Source organism: Apteryx mantelli, chromosome 2, assembly GCF_036417845.1.
Source record: "Apteryx mantelli isolate bAptMan1 chromosome 2, bAptMan1.hap1, whole genome shotgun sequence".
Lineage (NCBI taxonomy): Eukaryota > Metazoa > Chordata > Aves > Apterygiformes > Apterygidae > Apteryx > Apteryx mantelli.
The window spans coordinates 25265826-25289736 of NC_089979.1; the positions used below are offsets into that span (position 1 = coordinate 25265826).

Here is a 23911-nt window from a genome sequence, read left to right on the forward strand (position 1 = left end):
TTTCACTAAATATGTAGTCTGACATAAGTTGTTTGCACCCTTTAAGTTGACATAATATATTAAATGCTTTTTAATACAAAGCTTTTTAGATTTTATACTGGATGCATGCATAGTATATTCCACTTACAAGCTCAGACATATGGTATTAATAAAGAGTGATGATTCTGGCAAATGTGTTAGAATTTCCTTTTCTAAATAATGAAGGTTTTTTTGACGAAGGACTGAAGGTGCCAAGGTATCCGTTTTGTAATCCAGCAAGCATGTGCACAGATGTACTTGAACACATGCTCATCAATGCATGTCTGTAAACTCACAGAAGTATAATGTGAATCACTCTTGGAATTGCACTTCAAGAGCCTGATCCAAAGTTTATTTAAATCTATAGAAAAAAATCCCATTGATTTCATTATATTGTGGATGAGGTCTGAAAGGGAAGATTACAGAAGTTTCTTTGCAGAAGGCAGACTATCAACTTTAAGAATATTGATGAAATCTTCTCGTGGCAAAATGTCCCTTGCCTGTAATTGGATTGGGATTTTCCCTATGTATGTTTAGATGTTCAGCTTTATGTGCCCTTTAATGACCCATAATTGATGTCGATAAATCTGGAAATTCCATCATGAAAAATTGATCTTCAGCTACATAAAGTAACTCTGCCAGTGCACCATAACTGATATTCATATACAGTATTGAGATATTTTAGGGAATGTACATTCATTCTTCATTTGGCACCTATTTTACCTTCAGTCCCTGTTGGGATTCACAGACCATGTGCCTTTTCACATCCAAGCTACATAATGACAGTGCTGGTGCCATTACACATTGCATGATAGCTAGCATGCTTGTTTAAAGTAGTAGAAACCGTGGTTCAAATGCCTCCTCTGCCCTGGGTGGCCTAAAATTGCAACTCCCATGTCCCAGGAAGCTGTCTTTCCTCCCAGCTATGAATGGGGACAATGTCTGATCAAACCTGTCCTAATTTCTATCGGATATTTAAATGTTCACTGACGGGCACTTACAGGAATCTAGGTCTTCCTTCTCACAGCTGAATGCCCCATAAGCACTAAATTGGAGATTTAGTTAGACATTGGGTAATTTGTTCTTCACTTTCTGTCTTTTTCCCCACTCCAAAATAATTATTAGTTACTCCAGTGTGACCTCAGCCAGAGAGCTTTTGGGGACTTTTCTTCTCTCACTCTAGCTTAACAATTTGAGCTCTTTTCCAGGAGACGTGGTTTAAGAGCTCTTGAAGAGGACGGCTGCAGAAAAAGCAGCTACTGTCACTGCCAAATTAGCAGATTCAGGTACCAGCAGTCAGTGATCTATGACTGAAATCCAGCTGTCACTGGAGTCAGTAAGAAATGAGAAGAAATCACTTTTTCCTTCATAATGAAAACACACACACAAACTGAAATGGAGGAATATTAAGCTAACAGTGTTTTGTTTTCTAAACGTTCATTTTTGAGACAGCTGCTGTTTACTAATTTATTCACTTCTGCTATTTTTAGGACAAGGCCTTAATTTTTTTCTCTGACAATTTTAGCAGCTGATTTCTTTTTAAAAAATATGACCTTCTTTCCTTTCCTGCAGGTGCTGTTGCCACCATATGATGATCCTGTGAATGGAGCTGCTAAAGATCCACCACCACCTTACGTGTCAGCCTAAGTGAGAATGTGCTGTGGACCTAGGGAGGATAGCTTTATTTTCCAGATGTTGGAGCAATAGTGTGATAATTTCACTTCCAGGATATAATCTCTATGAGTTATACATTGCTGTTTTGCTGACATATTGAAACCTAAACTGTATGATTAAAATTGTGTAGATAGTTTTAATAATTTGCTGCAACTACAGTAGTGTGCTGAACTAGTTTCAGAATCATTCTGGGTAGTGATAAGGTTACAGTAATCACTGAATAGCTTTTTCCACCCTGTCTGACATGCAGTGCTAGAGAACTCAGAACTCTGCAGTCTCGATCGGGTTCAGTATAACTTTCCTTTTTTTATTTATAAAAGTTCCAGAGCATTAAAATGTGTTTCTCAAATGCCCACTTTCCACTTGCAAATACAGACCAAGTCCAAAGAGGTGACATTCTACTTCATTCCTGTTCCACAAAAAAATGTTAAGTTATTGTGCTATGAAAGATGATGACTGCAAGAGGAACAATGAGTCACAGGTACTATTCTCATCAACCTGGCTAACAGGAAACATTTAATTGGGAAAAATGGGTATGGGAAATCAGAGTAGACAAAGTGCTCTATGATGTACTGTAGCAAGCCAGGATCTGTGGAATACATGGACTCACTTTATCCCAGCCTGCAACCATTCTAATGGTTGGAAAAAAAAATGTTGCCCACTTCTGGTAATTTTCTGTCTATACAGCTTTTTCCTCTCCAGCAACCTCTCAAACAGTCACAAAGCCTATGCTTTTGGAAGTCACAAAACCTATGCTTTTAAAGTCACGTGGTTTGGTGACAAAGCTGTGTCTTTGGCACTCAATATGCAAATGTTTTTCCATTGGAATGTGCCTGTAAATATTGCAATGTTCTTTTGAGTGTGAAGTAAATTATGCAGATACTAAGGTATATTTTCCCAGCCTATGGGAAACTTATGCATGTAACTTCCTCAAGCATTAGCAAATATCTTTTGCGTGTTTCTCATATACATCAACATGGGGATTTTAGATTCCTTTCTATGACTGAACTGCTTGTGCTGAGAATCTTTCTCATGGGACTCATCCATCCATGACTGTTTGCGTAAGGTATTTTTTTCTTCCCCTGAGAAGTGCCTCCTGCACATGCAACTTTTTGTTGTTGATGAAAGTTCTACTTTTAACTGAAAAGGAACTAGGAAAGGAAATATAATGTGTTTCTACCTCTCATCACTCCCCTCCCATAGTGCCTCCTCTGCATTTTGGGATGATTAAACATGCTGACTGATGCCATTGCACACAGTGCCAGGCAAAGGGCAGTGCAGAGGTGAAGCATAGTTTGGAGGGACACCAGAAGAAACTGTCCCTGCAGGAGAAGCCATCTCTCCTGTAAGTGGCCTGACGTGTGAGTCTGCACCCTTCCTAAGGAGGACACATGTGCTTGCCCACTGCGCACTGACTCCATTGTGCAGACCAAAGAAGAGGTTTTCCTGCCTTTTTCTGGAAAAGAGTTTTCCAGAGAAACACAGGACCAAAAACTTCTTTCCAAAGAGGTTGCCACTGTGATCTGTCCTTGCATAGGCCATGGGAGGAAAGGCAAGGCTCTCTTTCTGCCTGTCTCTTCCACATACCTGGGAAAAGGCAGGTCCCAATCTGTCTGCTGACATTTAACTCCATGCTTTACTCACTCTGAGATCAAACTTGGCAATGCTTTTGATTGATTGAACTAATCTCGAAGTCTATCCATTGCTCTCCGCCACAGTCAAATTGCTCTCTTCAAGATAACTCTATGTACTATTGTCTCATTGCAATTAGCTTTCAGAATTAAACTGAATTTGGGGGTTAGGCTGGCTTTCTGGGCTTCTGAGCTTCATTTTCTTTCATTCTTGATTGATTTGTGAGGGATTTTAAATAGTCATCTGTTTGAGAAAAGCTGGTTGTAAATACATCTCATCTGTGTATACAAACTTCTCTACAATAAAGGGGTGTTTCCTCAAGACTATGGAATTCATTTTTGCTAGTTTTCCAGCACAAGCCTACACAAATTCCTGTCCAGCCAATCCAACATGACAGGATTTTCTCTAAATGAACTAAAAAACAGTTTTTCAGTCCATTCACCAACCTTCCCTCCATACTGTATAAGTGCAGAAAAGAATAGTAAGTTTATCAGGTAATTTGTTGTACAATAAAAACAAGACATAATTCAAGCTTTTGGTTTGTTGTCCAGAATTGCAGACAGTTTCCCAGGCCTATTGCATGGTGCTGATGAAGTGCATAATACAGAACAGGGCTCTCTGCTGAAAGCTGTGGCTTCTTTTTCTCCCTGTCATCTTGGAGATAACATTGTGCTAATTCACATGTAATTTTTGTAACTTTAGCTTGGCTTGCTAAAAAGGAAGATTTTTTTTCATTCACACCATATGTGTATGAGTGTGAGTGCATATGTCTTTCTGCCAGTACTCCTAATATCTTTTGGATTTTGGCCAATTTCAGTTAAAGGGGGGGCAGAGAAGTTATGGTATCAAAAATATGACATTCCTGCAGTCGGTGTAGACAGGCAGCAGAAAATGTAGCATGAGCTCAACTCTGTTGAGGCATCAGAGAATCCACATGGGAAATGAGTTCCCCCGCTCCCAAAGATGAACTACATTCACTGGGTTACAAGAAGAGATACAAACTTCAGCTGAAGGTTTTTTCCCTTAGTTGTTGAATTCTCCATTTCCATGTCTAATTCAGGTGAATTCACACCACAGCTTTTCTATAATTCATTTCAAAAGTCAGTCATCTATGACAACAAATCCATTAAAAACCTGGCTTCTTAAGATCCTGTGCTTTGGGAACTGCTTGTTCCTAACAGTGTTTTTCTCACTGTTCTTCCACCAAATGCGTTTCTTCCTTTCACCCAGATACTAGGAACATGTGCTTACTCAAATTCTGTCCTTCTTTTCTTATCTTAAACTCTATTATGGCAGTTCATTATTAATAATGCCTAGTAACTGAAGAATGGAAAGAAAATATTTCCAAGGCATGTTGACATGGAACATCAGATATATGGGGCCAAAACCAGCAAATAAGAATCTAAACCTTGATTGTACCAGAAATATAAGCAGATCTTTTGCTGAAATCTTTTGATTTTTCAAAAATCAGACATTGGATTTTGCAGGCTTCTCAAAGTCAACATGTGCTAAGGCACAAATATCATTTCTCTCATCTGTGATGAATGGTTTCTTATTCCTGATGGAATATAGCTTCCCTGTCTCATACACACATGCATGCATTGTGGGAGAGCAAGAGAGAGAGCAAAGAAGAATGCGTAGTGGTGCCCCAGCAGTGTGTCACTTGTGCTTGTAAATACATTAATTTTTCTAAAACTATTATCAATAACCATTATTTTAGGTGCTAGCCTGTCTGTATTCCCATGGGAAAATCTCTAGTTTGTAAAAACAGCCCAGACTCATTATGCTACCAAAGGCCATATCAGATCCATTTATGGCCAGAGAAAAGCTTGGCAAGGATGCAGAGGGAAAGATAACTCGTCTGAAACAAATTCCAAATTCTGTGCTTTCAAAGTGGTGCATTCATCACCACTACCCTATTGGCCAAAGCATAGCAATTAGGGACACCACAGACAGTTTTAACAAATTTTTGCTAATCTCAAGAAATCTGCACACTGGATGGAAATCTGCAAGATGGAAGACATGGCTACTGGTAAGGAGAGAATGAGAAGAGAGGAAATAGTAACAGAGCCCAGGAGGGAAAGGCTCATGTGTATCCTTTAAATAGCACAGGGAGACAGATGTATTGATAGAGTTCACTGCTACAAGCATGGATGATTTATATGCTCTCTTTCTCCTGTGCTATGGCCAGGAGGAAATGTGATACTGTTCTTGTAACCTGTTATGTTAGCTGTTATACCAGCTCTGTTTCAGAATTTCATCACTGGAGTGGATGATGCCTTGGTCTTACCTGTGGTAAGACTTAAGATATCTACAGATTTATTTTTCTAAACGTGAAGAAGCATTGATTAAATTCCTACCTAACTGTCTCATTTGATGGAGGGCTCCAAGCATATAGTGGCTACTTCTCTGGGGTTGTTACATCCTTCCCATTTATATGTCTATATTAGGTGCAGAATTTGCAGTCAGGTAGGTACCATGGCAGAGCATTTCTTGCAAAACTTCTCGACTTTTGGCTAAGGAGATGTTCCAGTTCACAGCCCTGAGCAACCCAAAATTGCAGCCATAGGTATCTAAAGGGAGGCTTGGCTCTGATAAATCAGGATTAGAGTTCTGTCGGGGAAAGATTCTGGTATTTGTAAATTATGTCTCCACACCCATGGATTTGACCCAAAATGGTTCTGCAATGTGGCCAGTTTTTCAGCTAAATAGCTCAGCAGGGTGTGGAAGCCAGATCTGTGACCTTCTGCCTGCAGCCCATATCTTACCTCCAGCAGAATAGGATACCAAAGCAAAAGGAGTGAAAAACCTCATTGTCACTTAGCCGACAAATATGAAGACACTCCAAAGCAAAAAGGCAGTTCTACAAGCATATATTAGAGCCCAGACAATGAACTGAAACAGTTGTTTATTTTAAACAAAGAACTTAGTGAAATTTAAAGTAACTTGTTTTTTCCTGTCACATTATTCAAACCTTTCAAACAGGAGAGTCTTCAGAAAGTCATAAAAGGTCTCTGTCCTTTGTAGCAAGGGCTGGACTAACTAATTAGTCTGACACGGGGTCACTTGGAAGGCTGAACAAACAGCAAGGAGATGAATCAGGCGTGCAGCAGGGCTGGCTACTTGGCTTACAGAAGCAGCTTGCTAGCCAGCAGAGACAGGAGAGCTGCAAAGCTGCTCTGAGAGAGGGAGCTGCGGCATGGAGGAGCTTCTGCAACCATTTCAGAGGTCCTCTACTTGCTGTTTAAGGTCAACATGACCAGGAATATCAGGGCTGGGCCACACACAGCTTCATAGCCCAGAATCTGAGCTCCGTTTCAGGACAGAGGTGTATCCTGCTAGTAATTCTAACAAGCAGGTTTCTGTTGTTTTCATATAGACTATGCCTAAGTATCCAAATGCTTGTGGCTTTTGGGGGTTTGGGGATTTTTTCTTTTTTTGGGGGGGGGGGAATTCCTTCTACTTCAATATCAGAAACCCTAGGGAGTTGATTGCCTGTAATTTTGAGACTGTTTTCCCATCCAGAGTGCCCAGTTCAGGACCCTTCATGACAGCACTGGCAAGAATGCAATTAGAGGCAGACATCTAGCATTTGGTAGGCTTTTAGCATCAATTCTTCTGAACATGTTCAGTGACAGCGTGGGCCAGGTGTTCTCAAATACAGATACCATCATAGTAAGACAGATGTGTAGCTCTTTTGGGCTCTTCTCTGGGCTGGGAGCAAGCACAAACAGATGTTCTGTCTCTTGTGGAGAAAACGTGGCTGGCCAGACAATTACTGTTACAGTTTTATTTTGCATATCACCAGTACTCCAGTTTAAGACTGCTAGATAAACAACAAATTGGTGGGACACTCAAGGAGGTTGGTATTGTTTATTTTAGTAACTTTAGCATATTAGTAATGCAGTCATTCCTGACACAATCAGATGCACCCACATGAGGGCAATAAAAGTAAAGTAAAAGTAAAGAAGCAAAGGTGAGAGCAGACAATTAGTTGCATATATTTATCTTTTGTCAGATCATGATTTTCTCTCCCTGTGAAACCATTAGAAAATTGGAATGGATTTCATTTCCTTCACTGCTTTAAAGCCAAAGAATGAAATTAACTTTATGAGTTGCACAGGCCAGCTTAAATTTCCTGCTATTGTGCTATCCCCCTTCTTTGCCTTGGTAAAGAAAGAGCAACTGAAGAAGAAGCTAAAAATGCTTTTAATGAGTCAGAGTAGTTGATATAGCAATTTGTTGTTTTCTCCAAAAATACTGAAATTTGCTGCTTCTTTTCAATCCAGTTGTTTTCCTTTTAACTACAGATGTTTAATAAAGGACTCTGTGGCAAAAATTTAATCTTAGAAACTTGTTGTTTTCCTTTTCAAAGGTATACTTTCTTTGCATTTTTTTTCTTGTGAATTTGTAGGAAAAAAACCCAAAGCACAATATAATACACAAAGATTGCCAGTTATCTTTTGGTTGCTTTTTCCACCCCTTTGCAATTCAATTTTTCACCCTTGATAAAAAATTCTGGTGCAGTGCTTTGAAGAAATAAAGTACAATTGAGGTAAAGTATTATTATGCTGAGCAGAGACAGCAAACACTCCAAGAGTCTAGAAAAGTAGGCCCCCGGGAAATACGAAGCTCAGATAAAGATGAGCTTGACTCTAACTGTTGGATTTCACATGTATGGAATGATAGGGCAAGGGATGGACTCCCTTGGTTTCAGTGACATTATTTGCAGCTTCCTTTTACTACCTCCTCAGGCTTACCTCAGCTGCAAGGTATACCAAGAGGCTACTACAGATCTTCCTTTGCATCCCGTAGTTTTTCTTTCACTGTGATTTTGGCCTGATGCCTTTTTCTGTGAGATACCATCTTAAAATCTTAAAATTGGATGGAATTTGAGATATTTGGGGATGGGTGGGGTGTCGGCAAGGACTTATTTTTTGGCATCACTAGGAACATATAAAATTATTTAAGATATAATATATCTACAACTGTATAGTGGTATTTTCAAGAAGTCTTTCATTACCTTAAATAGTTATCCTTATACCCCTTCACTACAATTTCTTTTTCAAAGTTTGCTTCCTTTTCAATGTTTTGGGGAGTTCCTGATTTACAATTATAAGACTTTAGATATAATAGAAGATTCATCATACTTGGCTGTAACTTAGAGAGCCTAGACACCATCCTCAGAGATCTTTTAAGTTCTTTCCTACCTAATTTTTTCTATAATTCTGCGATATAGTGGATTACTCAGAAAACTGATAATAGAACACAGAACTCTGGGAGAAAGAAATTTTGTCAGACTTTTCATTTTTTTAAATAGGGCTATGAAAGGGATCAATGAATGTAAGTGTAATACACTTGGACATTTCTAAGGCATTTGACTTGATACAACATGATGTTTTGACTAGGAAACTAGAATGATACAGCAACAACATGGCACACATTAAATAGATTGCAAAAAAAGCTGATAAATCTCAACTGTATGCAAGCAAAGAATTCTCAGTGAGTATATTTCAAGAGAAATGCTGCAGGGATCAGTTTTTGACTCTGTGATGCTTAAAATTAATCTTTGACTTCAAAGAAAATACAAATCATCAATAAAAGGGAAAAAATGGATTATATTTCCCCTATACCTTAAACCTGTGAGTAATGCAGGTTGTAAAAGTAAAGCAGAATGTTTAAAACCATTGGCGTGAATTAGCAAAGAGCTGAAAGAACCATTAGAGAACTGGAATATAGGTCATCAGGTGAAAATCTCAAGAAATGCAATGTCTTCAATAACTCAAATTTAAGAGGTCACCTAAGGATACTCTATAAGTGAGTACATAGGGAGCAAAACATTAATAAAAGGTGTCTTCAATATAACCACCACAAGTTTAACAGGACCCAATGATACAAAGCTGCAGACAGAAAAATCAGAGTAACAGTAAGCTGGTTTTCTGCTTTTCTGTCCTTCGTATTTGACAAATTCTTAAGGGCAATTTTTTAAGTAATAAAGGAATGTTTTTTTAATGGCAATTCACAAAGTAATTCAGGGAAATCCTGTGTCTGTTAATAAGCAGAAGGTTCAAAAAAAGAACCTACATGTCTAATTCCAGGCTCTCAGGATCCTTGGCACAGCAAGGAGTCCAGACATGGCCCTGGCAGCAAGGGCCACACTGCCTATGTCGTCTCTTCCACGCGATGGAACAGGATTGGCAACAAAGGGAATTAGCATCTACATCTCCTCGTGCGCTTTATAAAGGTTAAGCACTGAGTTTTCCAGGGGCCTTTGCCACAGCCGAGGTTTTGCAGGGCCAAACTTTCAGGAGTCAAATCCTATTTCAGATGTGGCCCTTAGACCTTAACCATCAAAGCCGCTGAACACATGCTTAACTTGAAGACCATAAGTAATCTCCCTTAAATCTAGGTTCAGCACAGGTTTTGGTGCCTTCTGGATGAGGCCCTGTGGACATACACTGTATTGGTTCACCTCCTCAAGATGGTTCACTAGCCAAACTTAAAAAGGGCCCAACACCAAAGCTATACTGGGGATGAATGAAAAGATGCTGTCAATGTGCAACATTTAATCCACACCAGACTGGTTCATAAAAGCCACAATTCTCTGCAAACCAATATGCATTACCGTAACAGCCTTTTAACAGAATATATTTCTACTGGGTCATTCAAAGGCATAATGTGTGTTTTTTTAAGTACTGAATACTGTGTAAGTACTTTTTCTTGATATCTGCTACAGCATAGTTTGCTTCTTTTTTTAAAGTAGTGATATAGCCAATTAATTTCATTAAAGATGAAATCAGGGTAAATTTCAGGTTGGCAGCCACAACAACAATAGATCAGTCAAGCTGGTATTCCTGCTGCAAATAATCCCACAAAAGCATCCAGGGTTATGGCTGGATTGGCTACCTAAATCATTAAAATTTAAATGTTACTGCCATGTTACCTTCTTAACCTTTCAACTACAGAGCTCTGTACAAACATAATTAAAGACACTAGGTTACCAAGTCAAGATCCAGCCTGCCTAAATTCTGCCTAAGTTGTAGTTGAAATTAAATTTAGGTGCCTATTTTGAGCACAAATATTTTTTGTTTGTGATAGAAGTTAACAAAACATTTATCTAGGCCTCTGAGAAACCTGGCTTGTTTCTGCTTGCCTACCCAATGCTAAAAGCTTTACTATGAACAAGTATTTTATTATAGTCAACACAGCTAAAGGCAGGATAATAAGCAAGAATGGCAGCAACTACAAGCAAGGGAGAAGTGAACTTTAAAACACAGTCACATCAGGGGGAACAGACAGTTCCCATCCCAAATGACAGCACAGGTATCATAGCAAATTTTCTTAACAATTCTATTAGGTCAGAAATGGTGCCCTAGAAACAGCAATTAATACATTGGGGGAACTTGATTTGTACAATTACAGTCCTAGTTTTTATTCAGAAACATGTAAAGACTTTAGGACAAAGCTTGAAGCAAAGAATAATTAAAGTTGTTGCAAAAAATAAACAAGCAATGACATGCAGGATTACCTTCCCAGCATTAGGTTGTGCTCATCTAACCTGCTTTTTTTAGGCAAAGGAAATGCAGTAGATCTAATCTATTTACACTTCACCAAACCATTGTCACAGAGGAAATTACTAGTATAAATAGAAACTAGAAGAAGGACTGTGCGCTAAATATGGACCTAGGAAAATGGGATGAGAGAGTGTTAAAAGGGAAAATATAGTTAGAGAAAAGCTATTAGTGATTTCTAAAGGATAAGTTGGGAATCTTATTTAACATTTTCATTCATACAGAAGAGGAAGTTTTCTGATAAAACATGGGAGAGTTAATAGGAGAAGGGGGATGTCTTTCAGAAAGGACTGGATGACCTTAAGAACTGAAGAACTAGAAGAAGGTTGAAATACCATAGTACAAAATGAAAGATCATGTATTAGCTAGGATTCGTCCACTGAAAACCAGATGCAGCTGGGTATATTAACTGAACAGAAGGATGACCATCAGCCATCAACAGTAACGCAGCCATGAAAAAATGACAAATCCTAGACCACACCAGACAAAGTATATTCAGTAAAGAGAGGTAAGTACAAGTTCTGGTGAGACCTCATACGGACTACCACATTCACATCCATCACACATGTTCACGAAGCAGGAACTAGCTCAGCACATGCACAGAAAGAACTAGGAACGACCAGGAAAAAATTAACCTGTTTCATGAGGCTATTAAAACAGCTTGCTTGTTTAGCGAACCAAGAATGAAGGCTGGGAGGGGATATGATTCCTGTCTGTAAATACACTAGCTAGGTAAGCCTTGGAGAATAAAAAGAACTATTTGGGCTGAAAGACAATGTTGGCACTAGAATGCGAGTATAAAATGGTAATGAATTCATTTAGCCTGGAAACTAGTAGAAAGTGTCTAGCTATCAGAGACAGGAAATTCTGAAACTGTCCTCTAACAGCAGGAGCAAAATCCATTCACTACTATTCTATTAAAACACCTACTTTTAAGGTGTTTTAGTAGAATAGTAGGGAGTGAGGGGATAGAGGCTGATTGCTCGAGGAAGGATGAGCAGCAGAGCAGGGAGGAGACTATGCAAATCTGTAATGTGGGGAATACACAGAAGTTCTGATACTGTATTAAATAAATTGCAAAGTTAATTCATAAACTTAAAGATCTGGAGAAGAAAACGCCTTGAATGGTGCAGGGACTGTGGAGACCCCGTGGCTTATGGCAGAGAGGAGAAGGTGGGCACACACACAGTTGCTGATGCTGGGAGCGGGATGTTGCAGAGAGCCAGTCCTCCAAATAGAGATAGGTGAAACACAAGGGTTTGTTGAGGAGGGGGGACAGAGAGATGCAAGAAGTCTCTGATGTATGCCATGAGCTTGACACACGCAGTGAAAGGTGTGATCTGTTGCACAGACACAAAACCGAAGGCATGTGACCGTGCCCCACATGAGGCTCACTGTTCATCTCTTCTCAACGACTGCTTGTTCAGCAAACGTCTCCCCATCTTCTTCTAAGCTGTGTCTTGTGAAACAAATAGATGCCTTATCTTGCTGCTTCACTGCCATCATACCCCTTCCTCTGATCTTCAGCTGCAATACCCTGCGTGTGTCCAGCCAACAACAGCAGGCTGCACAGCCTCCAGGGACAGCTAATAGTGGGGCGTCTTATGTGTAAGTTGGAGCTGGAGCCCCTAAGCTGAGCCTCTGGGTGCTCATGACATCTTCTTTTTACAGTGCTCTCTTTCCTGCCTTTCATCTTCCTTTAGCAACTCGGTGCATGAGGCCACAGCGCAGTCAACTCTTGAGGTTAAAAGAACTCGAGAAGTGTTCTGCACTGGGTTTTGCTGGGTTTGCTATAATGCCTATCAATAGAGTTCATTTAGCTATCTTTTTAATTTTTTCCTTTCCTCTAGCTAGAGGAGAGACAGAAGAGCCGGTGTTCTACATGAAATGTGGGGTGAATCCTGCCCCCTTCATTTTGAGATTTACTAGTCACCTACATCCCTTTTTTTAGGGATTAGATTTTGCACGCCCACCTCGTAGTCAATGAATTGTTCCATAGAAAAATCACCAAAATTAGCTCTGCTGATTTCCAGTGTTTGCTCGCCATTTGAGTAAAACTAGGAAGTACTAGGAACTGTCTCTGAACTCGCCAATGCTTCACGCAGCATGCATTCTCGTAACCCGAATTTGCAGGGCTTAGCAATTTTATCCCTTTCTTGTTGGAAGCGATGGCTAACCCGGTTCACCTTTGCCATTTGGAACTGCTTCTCCTGCCTTTTTTTTCCCCCAGAAAACAGAAATGACTATCGCTTTGGAACAAAGCAAGATATTTTTCTTTCTTGCATAATAAAGTTGCGTTGATATAAATCCCACACCCGGCTTTTTCCACCTAGACCACTGATGGTGCAGTGGCAGCGGTGACTGGAGAAACGGCGACCTGCTCCACCTGGCCGTTCATCTCGCTGCCCCTGCAGCGCCTCCGCGCACGGCGGCTCCCGCAGCCCCGCGCAGGGCTCCCTATGCACCGCTTGCCGTGGCCCCGGGGATGCTCCGCGGGGGAACGGGGCTCCCGCTCACCGCATTTCCCTTGGCAGCTTCCCTGGACGGCGGCGCGGGCCGCGGGCGCCGAGGGTAGCGGGAGCCGCCGGGCCGGCGCTGAGCGCGCGGCGCCCGCGAACCCAAACGCGCCCGCGTCCGCTGGCGGAGGCCGCGCAGCTGCGGGAGGCCGCCGCGCCGGGAAGGCAGCGCCCCGCGGGCTGCAGCCGCCCCCGCCGCCCCCCCGCAGCGCGGGGCCAGGTCTGGCCGGGAGGGGCGGGCGAGGGCGCGGGGCAACGGCCGGGGGACGCGGCCGCCACAGCGGGGGGAAGAAGCGGCTCCGCCATCCCGCGCCCCCTAGAGGCAGGGGGAAGGAGCGGCTCCGCCATCCCGCGCCCCCCAGAGGCAGGGGGAAGGAGCGGCTCCGCCATCCCGCGCCCCTCGCGGCGGGGGGAAGGAGCGGCTCCGCCATCCCGCGCCCCCCAGGGGCAGGGGGAAGAAGCGGCTCCGCCATCCCGCACCCTCACGGCCGGGGGGAAGAAGCGGCTCCTCCATCCCGCGCCCCTCACGGCCGGGGGGAAGGAGCGGCTCCGCCATCCCGCGCCCTCACGGGCGGGAAGGAGAGTGGGCCCAGGCCCCTCGCGGTGCCTCCCGGTGCCGCGGGGAGAAGAGCGGGCCCTGGCGGTTTGGGCAGGGGCCGGTTCTCCCCGGCCGGCCACCCCGCCGCTGGACTCCCCCGCGCCCTTCCCCTCCCTCGCGGCGGAGCCGGGCGGCCGCTCGGGGCCGGGGCCGGCGGGAGGCGGCGGCTCCCCTCAGCCCGGCGCTGCCGGGAGCCGGGGGCGGGGGGCGCTCTCCGGGCCGCGCTGGGGAGGGGGCGGAGGCGCTCCCGCGCTCGCCGCCGGCCGCCGCAAGAGTGGAGCGGCCCCGCCAGCCCCTCAGGTAAGCGCGGCTCTGCCGCCCGCCTTCGCGCCTTGCGCTGCCTCCCCGCCCGTCGCGCAGAGGCGGTGTCCGAGGCGCTGCAGCCCAGGGGCCCGGCCACCCGCTTCCTCGCTCACCGCCCCAGCGGGGCTCGGCACCGGTGACAGCTCAGGGGCACGGCGCGGGCGGAGGTCTGCCCCCCCGGGGAGCCGGGCGCGGCGCGGGGGTCGCGGGGCTGCGGGCGGGGGGACGGGGCCGTCGCCGCGGCGGCTCGGCGCAGCCGAGCGGTCCAGCCCCGCGGCGGCGGCGCCCCGCGGCCCTCCGGGAGCGGCGCGGGCGGGGGGCGCGGGCTGCCCCCGGGCCGGTTTGGGGTGCGTGGCCGCTCGCGTTTCAGCTGTGGGAGAAATGCTGCGCTTTCCTTCGGGCTGTTTGGGGCTGAGGAAATCCCCGTCTGCCGCCTTCCCCTCTGCGTGTTTCTGTAATTCATGCAGCAGCTTACGTGCTAGAAGAAGAAAAAAAAGAATTTTAAATCAGTGCGTAACTGGAGCCAAACGTTACCGAGAGGCACCCTTTAGTGAGCAGCCTGCAAGTGTCTTTACCAGCTGGCGCGGGGCAGCTCAGCCAGCAGACGGCCCTGCGCGGGAGCAGCGCGGGAGCTGCCCTGGCTGCGTGAGAGCAGCACGGCTGCTGCGGAGGGGAGGGGAGGCGGTTCACTGCATGTAGTATGCTTACCCTGGAAACCCGAACTAGATGGTGCTCTTTAATCTTATAAAAATTGTTGTGGGGTCTTTAAAGACCACATATTCCTGCTTCAGAAGACAGTACTTTCAGTGTCAGACTGACCCCTAACATTATGCTTGACAGTGGGTTCGTGTTGACTCAGAGGGAAGAATACAGCCTACTGACTTATATAATGCTTCCGAAATGCTTGGGTTTTCTTTTGGGGCCATCATTTCCACAAGATCCTGAAACTTTTGATACCAAAGTCACTGCTTGTATAGATGTGTCAGCTTTGAACTCCAGATTTTTAAACTTTTCTTAATGTACTCTTTATTAATCTCATTATAAATATACTCATCAAATTATATTTGATTAATTTTAAAACTTAAAATGTACAACTCAGTTACATAAGCTGCAACTGAGATCCTAAATCCTGCATGCAGTATTCACACAATTAATTATGTGAATTTGCCCATTGACTTTGCTGGGATTTCTCATGAACAAACCAGCACATGCCCTAGTGCTTATGAATTGGGACCTAACTGTATTTGTAAAAGATGTTTTAGGTCAGATCATGAAAACTGGGGGAAGGGTAATCAGATCTAAATCTCTTTCATGATTTATAAACTGTCTCCATTGACGAGTAAAACACCAACCTCTGCTATTTAATTATAATTTGAACATCATTAACAAGCTCCTTTTTATAGTGTGCTCCTTTTTATATTGTTAAATTGTGTTTTCATTATGAGTAAGGAGTATGTGGAATGGAGTGTTTTATATCCCCAAATCATTGTTTTACTGGAGCAAATTATTGTTTTACTGTACCAGGGTCAGTGTGGGTTTTCAAATACATTTTAGAAGTACTGCACCTTTTTCTTTAAAAAAAACCTCTCTGTTTGCAATTAGAAGCAGTCTGTTACGGTTTGTAACTGTACCTTACAGAGACAAAACTAAGCAACCCACATACGTATCCTATGTCACATAATATATGCTTTAATATGTAATACCTATTCAGACTGGTAAAAGCAAAGTTTCTCAGTTTTGCCATGCTACACTTCTGGGAACTTTGTGGAAACTCTGATGTCTAGATCATACTCGCAACCAGAAAGTGCAAATGAGTTTGCCCCAGAAGAACAAGTTAATGAAAAGGTCTATTGTCCAAGTGGCAACTGAAGAAAATCATAACATGGAGATGGACACTGTCATAAAGTAAGAATTCTTGCTCCTAAATCTTGATGTCTGACTGCTGGAAAGTATGCAGACTAAATTGTACTATGGGTGCACTGTTCTACAACATCACTGTTAACTTTTGTATGATAAGTTTCTGAAATTATTGAGGTGGTCATTAGCTTAGCCCTCCCCATTAGTGGGCGGAGAGGAACCTCATGAAGTTCAACAAAGGCAAGTGCAGGGTCCTGCACCTGGGGAGGAATAACCCCATGCACCAGTACAGGTTGGGGGTTGACCTGCTGGAAAGCAGCTCTGCAGAGAAGGACCTGGAAGTGCTGGTGGACACCAAGTTAACCATTAGGCAGCAGTGTGCCCTTGTGGCCAAGAAGGCCAACGGTATCCTGGGCTGCATCAGGAAGAGTGTTGCCAGCAGGTCGAGGGAGGTGATCCTCCCCCTCAGCCCTGGTGAGGCCACATCTGGAGTACTGTGTCCAGTTCTGGGCTCCCCAGTACAAGAGGGATGTGGCACTACTGGAGCAAGTCCAGTGAAGGGCTACAAAGATGATTAGGGGATTGGAGCATCTCTCTTATGAGGAAAGGCTGAGAGAGCTTGGCCTGTTTAGCCTGGAGAAGAGAAGGCTGAGAGGAGATCTTATCAACGTGTACAAGTATCTGAAGGGAGGGTGTCATGAGGATGGGACCAGACTCTTTTCAGTGGTGCCCAGCGACAGGACACGAGGCAACGGGCACAAACTGAAACACAGACACTTCCATCTGAACATGAGGAAAAACTTTTTCACTGTGAGGGTGACAGAGCACTGGAACAGGTTGCCCAGAGAGGTTGTGGAGTCTCCTTCTCTGGAGATTTTCAAAACACGCCTGGATGCAATCCTGTGCAACATGCTCTAGGTGACCCTGCTTGAGCAGGGGGGTTGGACTAGATGATCTCCAGAGGTCCCTTCCAACCTCAGCGATTCTGTGATTCTGTTCTGCACAGAGGTTGGACCTGATGACCTCCAGAGATCTCTTCTGACCTAATTATTCTATGATTCTATGATTTATTACTTATTAGTTTTACCACAGTGTTATCAGGAACTTGATATGGGATTTAGATAAAATATTTAGAAATAACTAATAGATCCATTAATGTTCTTTATTTCATCAGAGTTATTGAAAGTTAATTTATACATGTAGTATATATTCTTAAAGAAAATATACTAAATGCTTTTTCTCTAAGCTCCTAAGGTAACTGAGCTAATTGTAAAGAAGTGCTACTCTGGTATTTGCATCTCGCAATAACACTTACAGCAGAACTGGAGTGCCGCTCTTTGCTTTCTCTGATACGCTTTATGTTTGGGTGTGTATACCCATCACGGCCCGTGTGTGCATATCGGGCTGCCATGCCTGAATGGGCAAGCTGTTCTCCCCCATTCACAGTGTTTTTCTAACAGGCTCCAGGGTGTGTGGTTGCCCTCATGTATGCTGCAGCGCCTTCAGCCACACTCTACTTAGGAGTGTTCAGGCACAGTGCTGGGTTTGTGGGAGTATTTGGCTGACTACCTAATGTCATTCACCTCCCTTCTAGGAAGTGGTCTGTAGTGCATTTCAGGACTTTCCTTCACTTTTCTGTGGTGTAAATTATTTTAGTCTGCTGTCATGTGTGATTTTATTAATCCAGGGCACAACTCAGTCTTAGGCATTTGTAGCAGCAGTCAGAATGATGAGTTTACTGATGGAGTTTCTTTCAGCTGCAGCCCAATTGCTATACAATGCAGGGGTGTCTGGTATTCAGAGATATTTTGGAGGTTCTCCTAGCTACTGAAGTAGGGGTAGGTGCTAGACGAGGACAGCATGCGAACATGTGAAACCAATCTGGAAGACTTTGTGAATTTGTGATTGTCATCCTGTACCCACCTCTACGCAGGTACGTCTGGAGCAGGCAAACTGCTGTCACGTGCTGGGATTGTGCGCTTTTGTAGACACAAAACAACAGTTGGTGCCCCTAGAACTTCCATGTCAGGATGTAGACCTTCATGGACCCAGGCAAAGTATTAGTCCCAGTCTTCTTGTGCTGGAGTACACAACTTCTGGTCCTAAATCCACTGCAGATTTGAATTCTCTAGGAACTCATTAGTCTAGATTGATAAAGAGTAGCTTCATGCATATCTCTGCACACCATGCCTGCCACCAGGGTTTGGAGGAGATGAGGAATTTATACACATGGAGCACCTGCAACCTTGTTGCCTCTTAATGATTTGGCCATATCAGTGAGATGCATTTGATAACCATGATTTTAGGGGAGTTCTACCTGTCCTCTTCTGCTGAGCCTAGTGAAGCTCTGCTTGTGCAACAAGGAAATCACACAGAAAATCCAGTTATCTTTTGGTGGTAATAGGATGCCAGTAGAATGGTCTTTTGTAAGGATGAAGGCAAGATGGTGCTTCTTGTTAAAGCTCTAAATATCATCCTCCCAATTGTGGCCAGCTGCCCCCGCACAACACCTGCAGAGCTAGGGGCAGATATTTTCGAGTAGAATAGATTCTGGGCTGTGGTGGACTCTATAGTCATTTTTCAGAACTGGAAAATGCCTGTATCAGCAATCTGGTCCAGAGAGAGATGGATGAAATTATTATTACTCCATGTCCTGACACCCCTGCCACACACAGTGATTTTAATGAGTAATAGATTAGTAATGCATGTGCTGGCTTGTGGATAGTGAAATACCTTGGAACATGTTCTAACTGATAATTAACAGGGCTTTAAAGTGCCTGCTTTCTTTTTTTTTAACTTTTGAGGTGATGGAATTGAGAATGGAATATTTTGTAGCTTGCATGTAATAAGAGCTGATTGGTTTCCCAAAGTAGATATCAGCTTAAATGTAACTAACTGTGCTTGCTATTTGGGGAACATGGACTATGATTTTATTGACTTACATAGATCACTTGCGGTTTCTTTAACTTCAGTTCTTTGGATTTCATTGCAGTTTCCTGTTATTTTAAAAATGGGTGGATAATGAGGAGTGCTGAAAGAACTCCAGAATGTTTTCCTTTGTATACATTTATGGTCCTTATAACTTAAGAACAACAAAGTTAGATCTGCTGGCAGCTTACAGAAAGTAAATGGCTGTCTGTTTTAACTGTCAAATGAGGAAAGCTGAAGGTGGTTTCTACAGTGTTTTCCCTTCCATCTCAGGCCTTGTACAGTTTCTCATCCTAGAGAAGGGATGTTGTCTGTAGTTACTGAAGATGGTGAACTGCCAAGAACTGCACTTCCAATGCCTTCTGCCAGTGCTGGTGGCACCTGGGGAAGATGGAGAGGTTGGGGTCCACAGAGTTCGTGGGTCTGATTTAGCACTTGGAAAGGAATTTGTGTGGCAAAATGACAAAGGAGACCGTCCAGAGAGGTGGGAGGCTGAAACATTTTACTATCCTGGTTTCCCAATTTATTTTTTGGCATGAGCTGCCCAGAAAAGACAGGTACATTTTTAAGGTACCTGAATGAAAAAGTGGTGGCATTCCAGGCCAGAGAAAGGGTTTCCTGATTCTATGTGAAAGAAATTTTTTAAGTACTGATGAGTTTCAAATGTTTTATGCAAAATGTTCATGAAAACAGAGAGCTTTAATGAATTTCAGAAGTGAAATAGCAAGGCTTAACTTAAATGACCAGCTAGAATTCTTGCTTACCAACAAATCTGTAGGCATCACTTACTTCCCACAGGTTCGTTAAGATCCAGGACGCTGACTTCAGCATGCACCACAGAGCATCTCTTCTCCCCTGTCATTATTTAAAAGCTATCACATGAAAGAGGACAAATCTGAATAATATGCAGCATGCAATGAAGAAGGTCATTGCTTTGTCACCGCTGACACTGAATATTCAGTAGTGTCTCTGTCTAAAACACAGCTATCAATCCCTTATAAGAAGACTTCCAGGAAAGGATATTTGAAAGGGTAGAACAGACTTGGCTTTTAATGTGGACAAATGTTGTCCAGTGAAGGAAATATATATTTTAAAGATAAAGTCACAATTCCATTTTTGAATATTCTTAAACTGCATTTCAAGAAAATTGAAAATCCATTACAGTGCATCAGAAAAATCATTTGGTTGTGTGGGTATATAGCTAAGTAAGCACAGGTGAAATTGATAAGGAAATGCCAAGGAATTCTTTATCTCTTGTTTAGCACATTTTCATTTATCCTCTTGATTAGCAGTCAGTTAGGGAAGCAAGAGAAGCCTGAAAAGGACAAGAGAGCCTATATATTCACTTGCCATATTCTAGGAAAATTCTCCTCTTTTACACCAAACTTCTTCAGGATGGCTGCAGATATTGCAGGCAGCCCTTACCAGATTGTATCTCTGTGAGCAGCAGCTGCCCATTCACTGTTGGACACGTCTTTTAGGATTCTGCTAGCATGTCCAACAGAGCACTGTGGTGCGCTGCCTGTCCCCAGGTTGCCATGAAAGCCCTGCATGGGGCCCTCTTCATCTTTCCATGAATAGGTAAATGGAGAACTGGAGCCAGAGGAGTTTCCTTTGGCACTGTGCTCTTGTTTGGTGGTTGAGCCCCAAATATTGTCACACCTCCTGTGGGTGTTCTTTGCTCTTGAGGTGTTTGGGATGTTCGCCATATAATGACTCGGTCATGGGTCTGCCCGGGTGAATTGGCTCCTGATGGTATAATGATGAATGCTCCTGCTGTGACAGCTGGAATTGAAGTGCTTGAAATATGTTCTCCAGATATCCACTAAAATATTTGTTTATAACTTTGGTACTTTGGGAACATGTCTTCAGCTTGGTAGAGCAAGGGTTAGCCAGCAATGCACAGCCACAAAGGGCGGTGCCAGGAGCCTGTCTTATGCTACCAGGAAAATGAGGTGTTAAATACCAAATGTGGTGCAATAAACAGCATCCAGTTTCCAGAACGAAGACAGGGAACCTTGCAGAAGACCCAGAAAATAAAAAAGGTCTTGTGGGAGGACTGTCTGTGTGGAAGTCCTGCAGCCACAATGCAAACTGGCCCTTTAAAAATGCAAGGAGCAGAAGACACAAATATGTACCTGGAATTAGAGCAAAGCATATAAGGCCAGCCTCTCACCACCTCAGGAGAACAGTAAAGAAACTTTCAGTGTGTATGAAAAGCTGGCAAGAGAAGAAAACAGGCTTGACTCAGTGGTGCCTTTTCTCAAATACACAGCTTTTGGCTTCAGGAACATGTTGGTTTTTCTCATTGAAGATGATTCTATTTCACTTTAATTTTTATTTTAAAATAATCTTGTATATCAAAACTTGTAATATGAGAGAATTAAAGCTCTCTGTATTTTGAAACTAGTTTAAAACACTGATTTTGAGGTAGGAGTATGTGGATAATAGGTGATTTATTATTTGTTTGTTTTCTTAGCTTTGCATGTTTTTTGGTGGAACTGTGTGTATGCCTATGTTCTAGTTATCAGACTGATAAAGGTATTGAGATCTAAGGATCTAAGGTTTTCACATCAAAATGAGATAGTATTAAACAGGAGCAGTTACGTGAAGCTTGCGTAAAAAAAACCCCAAACAACCCCTCCCAGAAAACTAGACATTCTTTTTCAATTCTTCTGTTTCTTTAGTATCCCTTACTTTTCAAAAGTGACTGGTGAAATCATGCAAAATTGAAAGTTTACTTGTACTACTTTAATATATTTCAGAATTCAGTGACATCAGATGAATGATTACTTAAGCATTTTGGTTTGTTTAGCTAATTTATGATATTTGCATGCTATATAAACATTTTCCTAGTAGTATTCAAATATTTAAAATCACAGCAAACAAAAGCTTTTTCTGTCTTTATTTCTCAAGTTACTTGAGAAGCTGTGAGTCTAGTGAATGTGAAATTACTATTAAATATCAAAAATCGCTAAAAAGGTATAAAATAGGTTAAATGGCAGAATGTAAGAGTATATAGTTTGGAGTGCTTTGCAGAATTAGAAGAACTGTCCTGGGTCACTTCTTACGGTTTCCTTTGGCATTGTGTTCCTATTTGATGGTTCAATGACACGTTGTGAAGGTAGTCTACCAGTGTATTTGGTTCTTCATTAATGTGCCAGCAGGAGTAGGTAAAATGGCTTTACTTAGAGATTAGCGCAGTCTCCACAGCTGTTTCAGAGGAATGGGAAGGAGGGATGAATGATGCCATTGATAACCAGGTAACAGCCAGATGACCCTTTCATGAGAGCTGTTCATGCATAGTTCCTGTGACAGCCTTGCAGATAATTATGAGAAATACTTATTTACAGTCCTTAGTTCTCTGAGCATGGCTTCTACACTTCTAAAATGCTGGTGCTAGAACCAGCATATATCCTTGAGGCCCATTTGCCTTCTGTATAAGGAGCAGGCCAGAGAGAAGGGAGAGCCCCTTGCAGAGCTCGGAGTTTGTTGCTGATGTCCTGAGAAGTGAGGAAACAGCCTGGGAGTAGCTTTCAGTGGTAGGCTCCAGCAGTAACAACTGTTGCCTTCAGTAAAAGGCTGTCCCATTTTCAGTGGTGTACACCATCTGCAGTGTGCATCTGTTTCTGATTCAAGCACTGGAAACACTCTACCTATAACACCATCCAGGTGTCCATGTTGCTTGGATTCCAAAACTTTGTTGAATTCTGGCCACTATTCTAAGTACTAACTGTTTCCATAAATCTCTTTGCTAATTTGAATACTCTTAAATCACATATTGCCTGTTACTGAATAGTATTGAACATTTAAGCAAGGCTGGGCATTTGGAGTATGAAGACTTCAGTCTGGTTTGCTCTATGGCATATACACCAGAACATTATGTTCATACTTGGGAATGCTGAGTAGGATACACAAAAGGAAAAAAATAGATAGACGTAGATAGAACAACGTGTAGTAGTTGTGCTGGACAGAATTAAGAATAATGTATAAAAATTCCTTTATTAGATTAGATTTACTCAGAATCTCATATTCTGCCAGTGAGTACGTCATGGTGGTGTGGAATAATGGTCTGTGATTATCTGTGATCCTCCCTGCCGTGGGGTAAACAGTGAATACAAAGGGTGATTTGCGGCCTGATGCCCGTGCCGGTGAGGGGTGAGACAACGCCCAGGGTGAGGCGGAGGTCTCACCACTTGACATTGCTCTACCCAAAACGACACCTGGGGCGAGGCGGGAGTCTTGCAGCCTGGTGTTGTTGATAGGGGCAAAAGAAAATAAAGGCCAGCAGCCATTGACACCCTCTACTGAGCTCGACAAGGACCAAACATCCCACAGTGTTTGACTCAGCCCCACCTCGCCAAGAGTATAAATTCAGTGCATAAACAATCCTCCATTTCGAGGACGAGAGCACCAACCTACGGACGGGTCGACGGGCCTGGACCTCTCTCCTCCCCAAAACAGGGACACCTTTTTGGTAAGGTTTGCGCCTCCGACAACGTCGGATGTTACCCCAGGAAAAATACCATTGTTGAAAGCACTTAATTATCAGTTTGAGCTCAGAAAAAGTAGAATTTGTTGCAGTAAGTGCATTTATCACCGGCAATCTTGAACCTGTTGATCTGTCGCTTTAATAAATTGTCTATTTTGATCAACTTTGCGAACCTGACTCAGTGAAAGTCCTTTTGAGGAGGTGTTATAGGTAAACGCGACAGATTGACAACCACTCGGGCCGGGTTGCATAAATTCCAATTTAATAGAATAATTGAGCAAGTCACAAGTAAGCAAAACAGCGCTGGGCGGCCGGGGAGTCT

The 23911-nt window shown here is 43.1% G+C and overlaps 2 protein-coding genes across 8 annotated transcripts in view; both read left to right on the forward strand.

Annotated features, from left to right (window-relative positions):
* Positions 1–2235, forward strand: part of LAPTM4B (lysosomal protein transmembrane 4 beta) — a 61691-nt gene extending 59456 nt beyond the window's left edge. The window contains exon 7 of the mRNA XM_013941903.2: positions 1591–2235. Within this exon, the coding sequence (XP_013797357.1) occupies positions 1591–1665 (75 nt within the window). The 3' untranslated portion in view covers positions 1666–2235. The remainder of the gene's footprint in view (positions 1–1590) is intronic.
* Positions 2236–14226: 11991 nt separating this feature from the next.
* The window catches only part of MATN2 (matrilin 2), an 82651-nt gene continuing 72966 nt past the window's right edge, over positions 14227–23911 (forward strand). For 3 of the 7 annotated variants that reach the window (XM_067290342.1, XM_067290345.1, XM_067290346.1), the window contains exon 1: positions 14228–14309. The gene's annotated coding sequence lies outside the window, so the exon portion shown is untranslated. Of the gene's footprint in view, positions 14310–16199; positions 16218–23911 lie in introns of those variants that run through there. The other 4 variants (XM_067290347.1, XM_067290344.1, XM_067290348.1 and 1 more) reach the window with 3 other exon arrangements.